This window comes from Mauremys mutica, chromosome 4, assembly GCF_020497125.1.
Source record: "Mauremys mutica isolate MM-2020 ecotype Southern chromosome 4, ASM2049712v1, whole genome shotgun sequence".
NCBI classification, from domain to species: domain Eukaryota; kingdom Metazoa; phylum Chordata; order Testudines; family Geoemydidae; genus Mauremys; species Mauremys mutica.
The window spans coordinates 93,898,413-93,913,596 of record NC_059075.1 but is presented as its reverse complement, the minus strand read 5'-3'; the positions used below and the strand labels follow the sequence as shown (position 1 = coordinate 93,913,596).

The window sequence follows — 15,184 nt, the reverse complement described above, 5'->3', positions numbered from 1 at the left end:
TTTGCTGGTGAAGGCTCACAAAAGGTGGAGGATGGAATGACCTTGGAAAACTGCACAGTTGTAATAACAAATAAGCTGACAACATTGCTACGTGGCTTGGATTTCACAGCCACATCGAAGAAAACTCTGCTTGTGCCCAGCTATGGAGTTCACACTTCTTCCAGGCCTAGGGGTTTGCTCTCCTCCATGACTCGCCAAAACAGGCTGATTTCTCCCACTGTAACTATATCAAGTTACAGAATTAGAAAATGCTGGCTGATCTGGTCTTTTGTTTTGTTTTTGTCTAGTGATATGTTAGATTAACTGTGGGACAAATCCTGACGTCCTTTCTCAGGCAAAGCGCTCATTGAAGAAATGGGAGTTTTACCTGGGCAAGGACTTTTGGATTTGGATCCACAGATAGAGCAGAAAAAATGTTTATTCTGGGGATGGAATTCTGTACCCCCAAGTTTTGCTATCATGGATTGATTATTTCACAATAATACAGCTAGCAACTTCTGAGACTGTCTCCCCTCCCATGTCAATTTGTTAGCCAATCAGACCGCTCCCATTTTTCCAGCTCTGTTAGTCACAGGATCCCCTCACTCTGTTGTGATTTTTTAATTAAAGTTGACCAGATAAATAGTCCTCTAGTGTAGCACTCTGATTCTAATACCGTCCGATACCCGATTCTTCAGAATACTGAAATCTGTTAATACATTTACAGCAGTCACCACTTAAACATATTGGTGCCTGAAATACCAGAGGTTTTCCCCTGTACTGATTGTAACTGCTCACAAATACTGATATTATAAGGGCAATCACTGTAACTAAGTTTGTATTAAAACTTGGATAGGAAGTTACATCCTGATCCCATCAAGTGATAACCTTGCACTTTGAAGCATGAGAAGACTGATATCCCTTGCTAAAAATTGTAACTTTATTTCTAAGGCTCTAGAGTTATGCTTACTAGTGCTATGTGTTTCATAATATTAGTGTTTTATACCTTACACTAGGATCTCTTGCTGGATGTATTATGATATATTGTGAAATGGCTTTCTATTAGGTGACATGATGCCTTGACAAATCAGCTTTATGCCATATCAGGAAAAGACATATAATTCATGATTACTCAAGAGAAAATTATCCATGCCCATTAGTCAGTAGAAAATTAGCAATGCACTCTTGCCATGACTAGTTAGCTATGTGATGCATACTAATTGACTAAGCATTTGTCTGGCATAAGTTTTAATCCTTGCACAATCATAATCTAAATTCCAACAGAGATAATCAATAAAGGCAAATGGAAATTCTAATAATACAAGTGTGTTAATTGCAAAGGTTTACCTTCCTTTGGGAGCTGAAAGCAGATTTTAAAATGGAATTAAAAAAGGGGCACCACAACAATATACCAGGAACATAACAAAAATTATTAAAAAAAAAACAACAACCAAAAAACAGTTGTTAGGAGAAGGTCACCTTTGTATGGAATTTTAAAGAACACATATGTGGATTTCTTCCCCAGGAAACTGTTGCAAGGTGAGAAAGATTAACATCTGGAGAAGGAAAGGTGACTACAAGAACACCTGGAGGATGTTTTAGAAGCTTTATCATACCTGGCCACGTGACAATATGCCTAAAAATGTCTAAAGTTGTGTTCTAAAAAAACAACTGTTAATTTTTATGACGTTTCTAAGTGTCGCCTTATCCTGGTTAATATGGTCAGAGGCATTATAATTTAATTAACTTTGATTTTTGTGTATTAATTTCATGCTTTTGAAAGATGATGGATTGACACCCCTAGAAAAGGAAATCTTCTCTTCATCCCCAACACAGGCAAAATAATGAGTTAAAAACCTACCCTACTTTGTCTATGCCAAAACCTCAAGAGTTTCTGAGCACCAAGGCAAAGCTTTGCGGCAATGAACACTTTGATGCAAAGCACCATCTGTATTGGGGAGAGAGTTGGAGGTAAAAAAAAAAAAAAAAGGCTCCTCTGAGCCAAACAGGCTCTATTGCAACAGAGCTGGGTGGTGGAATGAAGCCTAAGCTTTAACGGACAACCAGACAAAAAACTCTATTGAATCCTAATACAAGGTATCCAAAACTAAGAGCTGGTGAGCAGAGTAGAATTGGAGAGCTAGTAATGGTCAAAGCTGAGCTATGGGGTGCTCACTGAATGACTAAGTTAAATAAGGAACACACTAGAAGACTCTAGGTACTGAGGGTGATAATTACTCGTGCAAGACCATAGATTTATAGATTTTAGTCTGACCTCTTGCAAAAGTTAGGTCACCGGACCTTACGCGATAATGTCTGAACAGAGCCCATAACTTCTGTTTGAGCTGTAGCATATATTCTAGAAAAATATCCAATATTGAGTCAAAGACTTCAAGTGATAGAGACTCCACCACATCTCAAGATAAGTCATTCCAATGGTTAACTACCTTCATTGTTAAAATTTTGTCCCTTATTCCAGTCTGAATTTGTCTAGCTTTTTCTGATAGATTAATAAGCCATCTACTATCAGCAGTCTCTTCCCCATGTAGATACTTGTAGACTTTTATTGTCACCTGTTAACCTTCTCTTAGATACATGAAAATGCCTTTTTGTGAGAGACTTAAGAAGCTATGTTTTCCAGTACTTGAATCATTCTTGTAATCCTTTTCTGAACTCTCCAATTTTTCAACATCATTTAAAAAGTGCAGACATCAGAACTGGACACACTATTCCTGTAATGGTCTCACTAATGCTATATATAGAACTGCTGCCACTACCTGCTTCTCCTACTAGATATTCCCTTGCTTATACATGCAAGGATCATATTAGCCCTCTGAGCTACAGCAATGCCCTGGGAGCACATGTTCAACTGGTTCTTGTCATGATCCCTACGTCCCCCATCTCGACAGGGTGACCTACACATTTTGTTCCCTGGTGGCTTTTACATTTTTCTGTGTTAAAATGGGTCAGTCTGTGTCAGGGACCTCTCCCCATCACCATTTACCACTCCATCAATTTCTGTGACTTGCTAATTTTACCAGTACTGATTTTATATTTCCAGACACATCGTTAGTAAAAGATATTGACTGGCAATTGCATTGGCCCAGCACAGATCACATGTGGTGGAAGGTACAGAAAATCTGGGGTTCAGAAGCCTGGAGCTATTGGAATTCTACCCTGTCTTGAGCTGAGAGCACAAAACCCAAGAGCAAGAATCCTGTGAGGATGGTGGGTCAGATACTCAGCTAGTATAAATCAGATTATCCCTATTGAAGTCAATGTCACAATGCCAGTGTACAGTAGCTGAGAGTGTGATCCAGTGTCTTTAATCTTTGATTTTAGATCTCTTTTCTGAGATACAAATCCTCACGTTTTTGAGTCATTCGTTCTTTGGACACAGTGCACAAACTAGACGTGCCAGACCAAACGATACTGTGCACAAAATAGGAGAGCATGTGATGCTGGCACACCACATGCCAGCTCATGCCAAGGTCCCTGGGCCTCACTGAACACTGAAAAATGCATAGCTGGGAACCTGACTGGCCTGTCTCTGTGTTAATATTGTTAAAATAGATATTAGAGTTATGAGAAAGTGTTTACTGTTTAAACTTAATGAAATGCTTGCAGGGTGCTGCATGTATTAATCTTACATACAATATCTGAATCCCATGTTTAACGTAATTTTGAAGCATTTGCTCTGTAACTATGAACATGTTTGTTAAGACTGTAACCCTCCTGCCACCCTCCAGTGAGGAGAGAAACATTATCAAGTGTGAAATACTAGTTTACCACAAGAGGTGTCATCTCCTCCCCAACATAAGGCGGCCAGAGAAACCACTGAGGAACATCAGTGGAAAAAGGACTTTGTTGATTGATTCCCCCACACCCATGAAGAGAGATATGCAGGTGGACACATCCCATCACAGTTTGAACTCTGGGGGAAGGGAATAAAATACTTGTTAAGAAGGAACTGTATCACTATGCTGCTTGTAATTTGGACAGGGCAATATTTCTAAGCATAAGCAAGAGATCCCCAAACTATTTAGGTTGAGGTAGCCCATGAGACATATAGAGTTTGCATATCACAGCAGTGCCTATTAGCTTTTGAAACCTAAGACTTTAACTTGTGTGTGTATGTTTACCTGCTTGAACCTTGTAAATCACTCTCGTTTCTTTTCTTAGTTAATCAATCTGTAGTTAGTTTATTATTAGATTGGCTATAAGTGTCTTTAGTGAGCAATCTAAGGTATAATTGACTTGGGTAAACCCTTTGGGACTGGGAGTAACCTGAATATTGTTTTGATTTTTGGTGTAAGGGACCATCTCTCACAAAAGCAGTCTTTCCTAGGGGACAAAATAGACTGGAGTGCCCAAGGAAACTGCCTGTGACTCCATGTTAAGGCTGTTATAGTGCTTGAGGAGTTCACACTTGATACTTGGTTGGTGAAATCTAATTATAAAAACACAACTAGTTTGGGGTTTGTGCCATGAGGTTGGCACCCATGTTGGTGAGCCACTCCAGACAGCCTGATATTGACATCGTCTTAGCAAGATTCACATGCCACAGGTCAATTGGATAGATCATAACAAGGCTGTGAGTCTGTCATAGAAGTCAAGGGATTTCTGCATCAGCTAGCGCGCCTGGCCTGGAGTACACCTGCACAGCTCGGGCAACCCCTGGGCCAGCCACACTAGCTGCTGCTGGCACACTCTCAGGCCACTGCACTCTGGTCCCAGCAGCAGCAGGGGGTGAAGGCTCCGGGTGGCACTTACCTTGGGGGGGAGGGAGGAGCTCCCTGGAAGCGGTGACATGTCCCACGGCTCCTAGGCGGAGGTGTGGCCAGGCAGCTTTGCATGCTCCCTCCACCCAAAGGCATCACCCCCGCAGCTCCTATTGGCCATGGTTCCTAGTCAGTGGGAACTGTGGAGCTGGCTCTTCCACCTAGGGTACGAGGGACATGTCGCTGCTTCTGGGGAGCTGCGTGGAGCCAGGTAGGGAGACTGCCAGCCCTGCCAACCCCCCACCCCACCTTCCAGCAGCAGTGGGGGTCCTGGGCTGCATGCAACTGCTTCTTCCCCCCCAACAAAGCACCCAAGATTTAGTCAGGGGTATATAGTACAAGTCATGGACAGGACACAGACCATGAATTTTTGTTTACTGCCAGTGATCTGTACATGACTCTTAATAAAAATACCCATGACTAAAACATAGCCTTAATCATAACCCAGTGCGGTTAGAAGTTTAAATTTGATATTAAGGGTTTTAAAGGTTAAAGATTAACCCCAATGGGTGAAACACGGTCATATGATGATCTTGACACAAAAAGACCTTGAACAGTTAGGCAAGGAGAGGGGAATATCCTCTAAAAGGAAAGCCCCAGGTCAGGAACGGAGAGCTTTGCTCATAAGTTTTGACCAGGCATCCAATTACCCCCCTGCCACAGAGACCACAGCGATGGAACTGGCCTGACTTCTGCACCCGAGAGCCCTGGTTTGTAACAGTTTGCCCTGAGGTTGGCACTCACATGTGTGTGCCACTCCAGACAGCCTGACATCTATATATAATATATTTGAGAAAACACATAATATAGGCACAAGCTCAATAAAACTATCTGCTTTTTCTCTTTCCCTGATATAGTTAGTAAGCCCCATACGTGCAAATAAAAAAAAAAGCCCCTCATTGGCAGAATACCAAAGCACAAGACAAACTCATCTATCAACAGTACTTTTATATTGTTTCTTTGCAAGAGCAAACCATTGTGTAAGGCAATAAGTTTAGAGCAGTCTGTTAGATGATATTGAACAGGAGTCTATTGGGAGTCTCCATTCTCTACCTACTTACACGTTTAGCGGTTGCCAGGCAGGCCACTGTGCTTTCGCCTTGATGACAGTTAAAACCTCATCGCTCTGTAAAAGAAGACAACACAATATAAAACAGTGATTGGGATAACTTTACTATGGGAGTAACATTCTGCAATGATTTATAGCAAATCGAGGAGGCACTTGGATTCTAGATGCACCTCAGAATTCTGATGAAGACAGAGATGCCTCGCTTTCCCTGCTGCTTGGGGGATGTGTTGCCCTGCTCAGTGTGGTGCAGAGAGGAGCTTACATGAACACTGAGAAGAAAGCATTCCCTTACCATCACTGCATTACTGCCTCTCCCTCTTCTGCAGGAGCTGAACTCAACTAAGAGGGTGGGGAGCAGAATGCAGAACAGTTCAGTTCATCATAGTTCCCTTTAAGAGTGGTGGAGTTTATGATGCTGCTTTGGGTTACAGTTACTCTCCCCTCCATAGCTTGATGAAACTGAGGAGGGCAATCGGTGTCCAAATGGCACGGACAAGGCCAGTGGCAGCAGGGCACAGACAAAAGCTGTTCTGCTAAAAGTGTGGGAAACTTGGGAAGGGCACAGAGACCAAACTCCACACAACAGTGCTCTGTAGTTCCCACAGACCTCCTCATCATTCCAACATACAGCCACTCTGCCACCTTGAGGGGAAGACAGGAGACAGCCAGAATACTGACAAAACTGCACATCTCTGGTGGATTCTGTTATGGTTTTGTTCAGTCCTATGTGAGTACAGGCACACCTGACCCTTGCTGAGGAACAATAACAGGAATGGTGCTATTTGTAGGGTTTAGCAATGGACACAACAGCACTTGGGGAAGGAGAATGGGATCACCAACTCCTGAGTTGAGGGGAATGTTTTCAAAATGGCGTTCACTGAGGAGGGCAGAAAGGAGATAAGGAGCCTTGCACTGGAAATTTGCCCTAGTCAATCAGAAACACCACAAAGATGGTTGTTATTAATGGCAGAAACAGCATTAATAAAACTTCCTTATCTGGAAGGATTCAATATTATGCAAACAATCAATGGATGCACTGTGATCGTCTGTAAATATTTAAATACAACTACTGATAGTGGTTTTATCCCACTTCCTCACCCACACAAACTCATAAAAAAATGGTGAAGTATATAACACACCTGTGGAAACCCAGACTGTGGCTAAGCACTGTACAAAGATTTTTTTTTCTAAAGCCTAGAATAATTCCTGCATCAGCAGTTTTTAAATTTATATGTAGTGTAATAAACCCAGAACAAAAACAGGAGACTGTTTTAATGAGGCTCTGGTGCACAGAGGACATCTATCAAATGTTTCTTAGAGCCTTTCCCATCTCCCCCAGGATTCCTTTCCAGTAAATTGTTTAAGAAAATATGAAGTTCACAACTCATGCTCATGATTTCTGCAGCCTTTTAAAATACTTCCCAATTAAACTAAAAAAACCCACTCATACATTACTGGTAACTGGCAGTTCCAACAGAGCTGTCCTTTCATTTTAGTGATAATCTTGCCATTTCTGGCTTGAAAGCAATGGCTCTGATACCCCAGGCTACCTCTAATCCATATATGCCCCAGTTTAGGGAAATCAATTTTCACTGGTCATTTCTACTGCTGTCATTACTCTCAGTCTCCCTCTTTTTACCAAAGCAAAGCAATTACAGCACTGATGTGGCTTATCTGTAACATGGAAGTGGTTCAGCTCCAGGTGCTCATCCTCAACATGACCTCTTCCTCATCCTGAGAGAGCAGCTTGGACTAATCCATTTACTTTATGGAGGGATAATTTGCTGCTGTTGAACAGACACTGGCCAGACTCTGAGCTGGTGTCAATTGGGATAGCTGCATTAAACTCAGTGGAGCAATACTCATGTACACCAGCTGAAGATCTAGCATTATGTGTTTAAATAAATATCAAAAGATAATGACCATCAGATTATTAGTGGGGTTAGTATAAGGAATATTGTGCTGGAAAGGGGAACAATCATGCGCAGCACACCGCACGCATTGTGTAGCAGAGAAATCTGAGATCTGCCGAAGACCACATGGCTGCAGCAGCCTGATCCACCAGCCCTAGTCTTGCTCATTCCCTACTCCACCTTCCAAAACTACTGTCATACTGGGGTAGAATTGAGCTGTGCTCTGCTTCATGCAGGGCATACAGCCTGATCCCAAATGCACCCAGAATAACCACACTGCTTCCACTGCATCCTGGGTGTCAAGTGAATAGCAGAAACTGATCAAACCAGGAGAGTTAAATACAGTGAAACCTGGCTATAACGCAATGTTTGGGGTCCAAAAACTTCCATTGCACTAAATGCGGGGTCGCGGTATAGCGGGGTTTCAAACCAGTCAGTTTGTCAGTGGTCCCCAACGCGGTGCATTGATGTGACCTGCCTAGTGCCCAGCAGGGGAGAGGAGCCACGGCCCCACGCCTGCCAGGGACAGAGAACTCCGAGCCTGCAGGTGCCAGTGCTCTCTGTCCCCGGCAAGCGGGGGGCCGCGGCTCCTTTTGAAGCTGGAGAGAAGCTGTGGCCCCGCGCCTGCTGGGGACAGAGAGCACCGGCGCCCGCAGCCTCGGAGTTCTCTGTCCTCGGCAGGCACAGGGTTGCAGCTTCTCTCCGGCTTCTCCGGGGCTGTGGGCCTGCCATGGTGTTGGGGACCACTGGTACAGTACTGTATTATACCTTAAAGGGGAGCCAACCTATGATCATGTGATATGCGTTTTCGCGTTATGGCGGGGCGTGTTATTGCAAGGTTTGACTGTATCTGGCAGATACTCACTGCCTCTCTCTGTGTACGTGTGTATATCTTGCGCTGAGGATGGAATCTCCCTTAATTCTAAATTTCCTTTGCTTTTGGCTGTTTGGCTCAACATCCTAGCACTTTTTAAATTTGTATGTTTTAATTTACATTCCTTTAGAACACATTTACCTTTAAAATGCTTTAACTACATATTACACACACCAAAGGGAGTCTGATTGTTATTAGTTAAATATACATATTTGCACTTTCAAAACAGTGCACTGTTTACCCAACAGAAATCAAAGCTACTTCAAGTCACTTATATAAGCAAGCGCTTGTGGCACTTGCATTGTAAATGAACATAGTACAGCATACTAAGAATGAATAATGCTTCAAAATGTAATATCAATGGTAGTTCATTATTCAGAGCAGAGAGAGAGAGAGAGACACCCGACTCAGAAGGCTTGGATTCAAACACTGCTTTGCTTCTGGGGTAGGCTGGAATCCAATCTGGGATTTGAATTTCATAGCCAGGACCCCTCTTTACAATGAATCAATACCCAGAGCCGAAGACTCCAGAATCCAACACTTTGAAGGGTTTTAAATCCAGATACAAATGAACCCACCTCCAATTAAATGGGATTAGACTAAAGGCATCCCTACTGTTTCAGATTGAGACTGTAACAATTATTTGCTAGATTTAATTTTTAAATAATGACAGCAAATTATATCAAGGTTAAAGTAGTGCACATCAGAGATACTACTGACTTTTCAGAAGTTACACAATTTTTAAGTGACTAATTTTTTTTATTAAATGTTTCTGGTGATTTTTGTTGTTGTTTTTAAACCTCCCTTTGACAGAGATTCTATACACAAAGAGCTTGCCAGGAGCTAGTTTTTACTAGAGAATAAGATTAAAAAAACCCACCTTTTGCAGAATGTTGTTACATTTTCTGTAATCTGAAATCATAACACAACCTTAAATGTACCATCTCCGGTATACAAATATAACCAGAGTGACAATCTTTAAAAAAGGGAGGGACTTCCTTAGTCCATGTGATTCAGCTATCTTGGTTAACACACCAGGGATTGAACCAAGGCCTTCCAGAACACAAGTCTCTAAAACATGAGCTGAAGAGCCATATTTTATCTCTCTTGCTAGGGGCTGTAATAGACTCACATCCTCTCTGGATTGGGCACAGAAGGCAACTCTAACACACGCTCACCAGTGGGTTGTGTGTGTACACATGTCCACAGTGTAGTATACATCTTTGCCTATCTACTTCTCCTTCTATGTAGGGTGGAAATTTAAGGGATACTTTTTAAATTCTCTTATGAGAATTTAAAATGTCTGAGATTAAACCCACAAATGAGTAATACAAAAAGAGTTGTCAGTCCAAAGCAGGATTTTTCCACTCCAAAGTCTAATAGATGGCTGTGTGTTATTGTAGAGGAGCAGACTCACCCCTGTGGCGCCTCCTGCTGGTCTCTCTGGGAATTAGCTTGATTTCCAGCTCTGGAGCACCCTCTGCAGGCTGGTGATCCATCTGTCCTCTGGCCCCATGTCCCTCCCTGGACCCAGTGCCCAGTAACCCCTCTCTCTTTGGGTCTCCCCTCCCCGGGGAACCCCCACCTCACCTCAGTAATGGCTACTGCCAGTCATTGTCTAGCCCCCACACCCGGGGGCAGACTGCAGTATCAGCCTACTCATCACTGGCAAAGTTGGGTTTGGACCTGCTGCCTTGGCCGACTCCTGGGCTGCCCTCTGCAACCCCCAGTACCTGTTAGCCTAATGCTAGGCCACAGCCTGAGGCTTTCCAGGAGCTCCTCAGCTCCTCTGCCTTTCCCCAGCCCTGCTCCACTCAGGTACCTTGTCTCTAGCTCCCTGCAGCCAGGCCCCTCTCCCTCTAAAGGCAGAGAGAGACTGACTGGGCTTCTGGCTCACAGCCTCTTATAGGGGCCAGCTGGGCCTGATTGGAGCATGGCCACAGCTGAGCCTGCTTCCCCCCAATCAGCCCAGGCTTCTTGCCCCAACCACAGCCCTCTCCTGGGCTGTTTTAAGCCCTTCCGGGCAGGCGCAGGGGACCACCCTGCTACAGTTATCCAAGTGCAAAGACTTCTGTAGAGTTGTAAAATACTTTAGATTTTTGATTTCAGTATGTTCTGGCAAACATTTCCCTTGGGTTCTTTTGCATCATTTGCCCACTTTTCTTCCTGCCCTTCCTACCCTCAAAGTTTTGCTTTGATTTTTACAGTCATGCAATACCCCAAATTTATGTCAAAATGTGGAGAAAACCAGTAAGTTTTATCATCTATGATGCTTTTTGCCTAGCGATAATACAGAAGTTTGAATAGGAAGTAATGACTAACTCAGGCCTGCACAACATGCGGCCCGCGGAGCCCCACTGTGCGGCCCGCGGGGGGATTCTAAATCCCCCGCACACGGCGCTCTGCGGGCAGCCCAGAGCCCTTTGAATCCCAGCTGCGGCCGGGAGTCAGAGGACTCTGGGCTGCCAGCAGCCGTGGGGAGCCCAGAGCACTTTAAATCTCAGCCGGGGCCGGGAGTCAGAGGACTCTGGGCTGCCAGCAGCCGTGGGGAGCCCAGAGCACTTTAAATCCCAGCTGTGGCCGGGAGCCAGAGGGCTCTGGGCTGCCCGCAGAGATTCCCAGCCGCGGCTGGGATTTAAAGGGCTCAGGGCTCCCCGTGGCTGTCGGCAGCCCAGAGCCCTTTGAATCCCAGTCCATGGCCACTGATTGCCCCCTCCCCAACCCCTGCCCCAACTGCCCCCCACCCCCTATCTAAGCATCGCTGGTCCTTGTCCCCTGATACCCCTCTCCTGGGATCCCTGCCCCTAACTGCCCCCCAGGACCCCACCCCCTATCTAAATGTCACTGTTCCTTGTCCCCCGATTGCCCCCTCCTGAGACCCCTGCCCCTAACTGCCCCTTGGGACCCCAGCCCCTATCTAAGCCTCCCTTCTCCTTGTCCCCAACTGCCCCTCCTAAGACCCCCCCAGCTTCCCCCCAGGACCGCCCCCACCTGTCCCCTGATAAACCTCTGGGACTCCCATGCCTATCCAATTGCTGCCTGTCCCCTGACTGCCCCTCCAAACCTCTGCCCCATCCAACGCCCCCTGCTCCCTGTCCCTTGACTGGCCCCCGGAACCCCCTACCTCTTCTCCAACCCCCAAACCGCTTACTGTGCCACTCAGACCAGCGTGTCTGGCTCCATGCAGCTCCAGACAGTTGCTGCCATGCTCCCCTGTGGAGCCCACAGGCCCCCCTCCCCCCACAGCACCTGCCTTCCAGATTTGAACACCTCAAAATTCAGGAGTGCTCAAGCTCGGTTTGGACAGCTTTTACTTCATTTCTCCCAAATCAAATATACTGATCCACTGTAACTTGCTGTAGGAAAAGTAGGATAAAATTGAGCAAGAAATGCTTATTAGGACTGGAATTGCGATTTTCAACAGCCATTGCCTTTTTGTTTGTTTGAAAGGAAGACAGTGATATTGCATTGGCAAATTCCCCATAGAAAGAAAGAGTGGAACAAAAGAATAATAAAGGCACCTCAACTTTTCCTCATTTATGGAGGACAGTCTTATAATATGCATCCAGATATCCTCCAATCACACAAGCTGAAAATTGTTCCACTTTACTGCACCTCTGTAACCATATGGGAACCAATCCTGTCTGTGTTTTGTGCACATCCAAAATTCCGGCTGAATGACCCGCCCTGGGAGCGAGTTACCAGTGACCCAGGGCTGGGGCGGCAGGAGGTGGGGGGGGCACTGGTGGGGAGGAGCCCAGGGCTGGGGTAGCAGCAGGGTGGAGGGAGGGCACTGGTGGGGAGGAAAGGGGGAAGCCCAGCGCTGGGGCGGCAGGGGGTGTGTGTGGGTGAGGGGAGAGCCCAGGACTGGGGCAGCAGGAGGGTGCGGGGGGGGAGCCCAGGGCTGGGGCGGCAGGGTGTGTGTGTGGGTGAGGGGAGAGCCCAGGACTGGGGCAGCAGGAGGGTACAGGGGGGAGCCCAGGGCTGGGAAGGGGGGGCAGCCAATTTTTTTTTTGCTTGGGGCAGCAAAAAACCTAGAGCCGACCCTGCCGGGTTCCCCCAGCCGCTGGAGCCCCGGGCCCTTTAATTTGACCCTGAGGGCTCCCAGCCACCTCTTTAGCTGGGAGCCCCTGGTTGATTTAAAATAAAGTATCACCTCCCCACCCCCAACCTTCCTTTTTGGCCCACAGCTGCTTTGGTGGGGCAGCGCTGGGGAAGGAGGGTTTGTTTCCGCAGGGCTGGGCGGCCCTGGGGCAGGGTGTTTCCGTGGGGCCGGGAGGTTTCGGCCCTCAGCTGTTTTCTTTGGAGGAATGTGGCCCTCGCCGCTTTACGAGTTGTGCAGGCCTGGACTAACTGTTGAAACTGCTAGATTTTGACACTTACAGAAACCCAGATATTCTGTAAAATTGCAGACACACAAAATGCAACACCATCCACAAGTGAAAGAAAAGGAATGGACACCAAAACTTTATGACGTTTCTGGAAATCCTTCAGTCTAAGGCTATAAAAGAAGATGAAGAAAACCTTATCTCACATTTCTAAGCATGTGGGAGATACAAGAATGTGAATCTGCATCTCTCTGTCAGTTGTTACAGACACCTTATTAACTTTTCTGCTATGTGTACTTGCTTTTAAGTGAGTTTCTTCCCCTTATATGAATCACACATTTTGTAATTGAATTTTCTTGGGTTCTTAGGCCTCAGTTCAACAAGGTACTTAAGTATCTGCCTCATCTTAAGCATTGAAGTCAATGGAACTACTCATGTCCTTAAATGTAAGTCTTGTGTTTAAGTACTTTGTTGAATCAGGGCCAAAATAAAGAACCAGAGAGACTCACTTTCGATCAGATCTGTGGGCTTTGGATCAGGTCCTATGGCTCGGATTCAGGAAAGTCTTAAGCATGCACTTAATTCCATCCCTAGTCACATGTTTCAGGACTGTTCTGAATAGAGATGCTTTCTGGAATCAGGGCCTATGTCATTTATATTCATGACTAGGGGGCTCACAAAGGATGAGAGGATGACCACATTTTGCAAATTAGCAATTAAATGAACATAAACTATTATTGCATCACAAAATCTATATAGTTAATTTAATCTGACAAGTGTAGTTTAGATATAATCATTTATGATACTTTATACTGTAGCACATTTACAAATTATACTACAGTATGTTGACTAAAGTCATAATGAAGTTTTCAGAATTAATAGTGAACAATGCTTTTGCCAGATAAAGCCATTTTTTCTGTCTGTCAGTTCTCTACAATCAGCTAGTTTTTACAAAAATAACTGCTAATTAGCACCGTTGTTAGTCTCAGTAGTAGGAAGTATTGGGAAACGAAACTGAAATATCCTTTCACCCCTAAAGACACAGTAATGGGGGAAGGAAATTTCCACTGCTGATGCTATGCCTGTTCTTTGTCTAAACAGGAGTTCAGTTTCTCGATCTGCCAAAATTATCTCTTTATCATACTCTTAGGGCCTGATCCAAAGCCCTCTGAAGTCAATAGGAGTCTTTATACTGACTTCAGTTATTCTGGATTTTTACATGCAACAACTTTTTCCTACCAAAATAGCCTCCTAAAAGAAAGCTTTAAAGCAGAATTTTATAACATATGCTTCCACTTAGATATAGAAACCCATTATATATATTTTTTTATTTTTCAAGAATTAATAACTTGTATTACATCTGTTTGTCCTTGCAATTAAATGGCACCATACATTAATCCTGTACTATGAATCAACCAGTGAACTAAATCACTAAATCATGTGCATTACAAAAGGATTCAGAAAATGTTCTGGATCATGAAGTGAGGCATATCTCACTAGAGTAGCATTCAGAATGTAGTTTGATTTAAAGTATTGCACAACCAATGGGACTTAAAGCAACTTGTTTAAAGAGTAATGTCAGTTGAAAATGTAGTGGAAGCTTATAGCAAAATTTTTAAGTCTTCCATTGGAATCCTACTGAATCAGAGGCGAGATTAGTGGGATCTGGCAAATTCTACAAACTTTCTCATATGCTCCTGCCGCTTTTTAATAGTTGCCATGACCTGTATCTGGTTCAGTATTGAAAAGTATTGCTTTTATGAAGCAATTTTTTACTACTGCTTTTATATTATGTAACATGTAATATACTGTAACATTTTATTGTACTATGCAGGATTCTTAGTACTTTATAATAAATAATACTACTGATTCAGTTCAACTAAACAAATTACAAAGCACTTTAGCAGACAGCCAAATCTTCCAGTCAGATTGAATCAATTGGGAAAATGAATAAATATGTTTTGAGCCAAGGTTTCGTTTTAATGGTTTCAGACAGCAGTTGGTTGGCATTTGTTTTAAAAGACAGGATTTCTATCTATTGCTATGGTATATATCGCCATAGTATCTGAGCATCTCTCAAACATAAATGAACTTATCCTTGCAACACTGCTCTGAGGTAGATAAGCTATCACCCCATTTTACGATGGGGCACAGAGAAACTGAGTGACTTGCCAAAGGTCACATAAGCAGTAAAGCTGGGTGAAATTTTTCAGCTGAAACTTTTTTGGTGAAAAATGCAG

The 15,184-nt window shown here is 44.3% G+C and overlaps 1 protein-coding gene across 1 annotated transcript in view; it reads right to left on the bottom strand.

Annotated features, from left to right (window-relative positions):
• SPON1 (spondin 1) overlaps nucleotides 1-15,184 on the bottom strand; it is a 337,162-nt gene that overhangs the window by 47,962 nt on the left and 274,016 nt on the right. Inside the window, exon 7 of the mRNA XM_045015301.1 lies at nucleotides 5,822-5,886. Coding sequence (XP_044871236.1) covers nucleotides 5,822-5,886 — 65 coding nt within the window. The remainder of the gene's footprint in view (nucleotides 1-5,821; nucleotides 5,887-15,184) is intronic.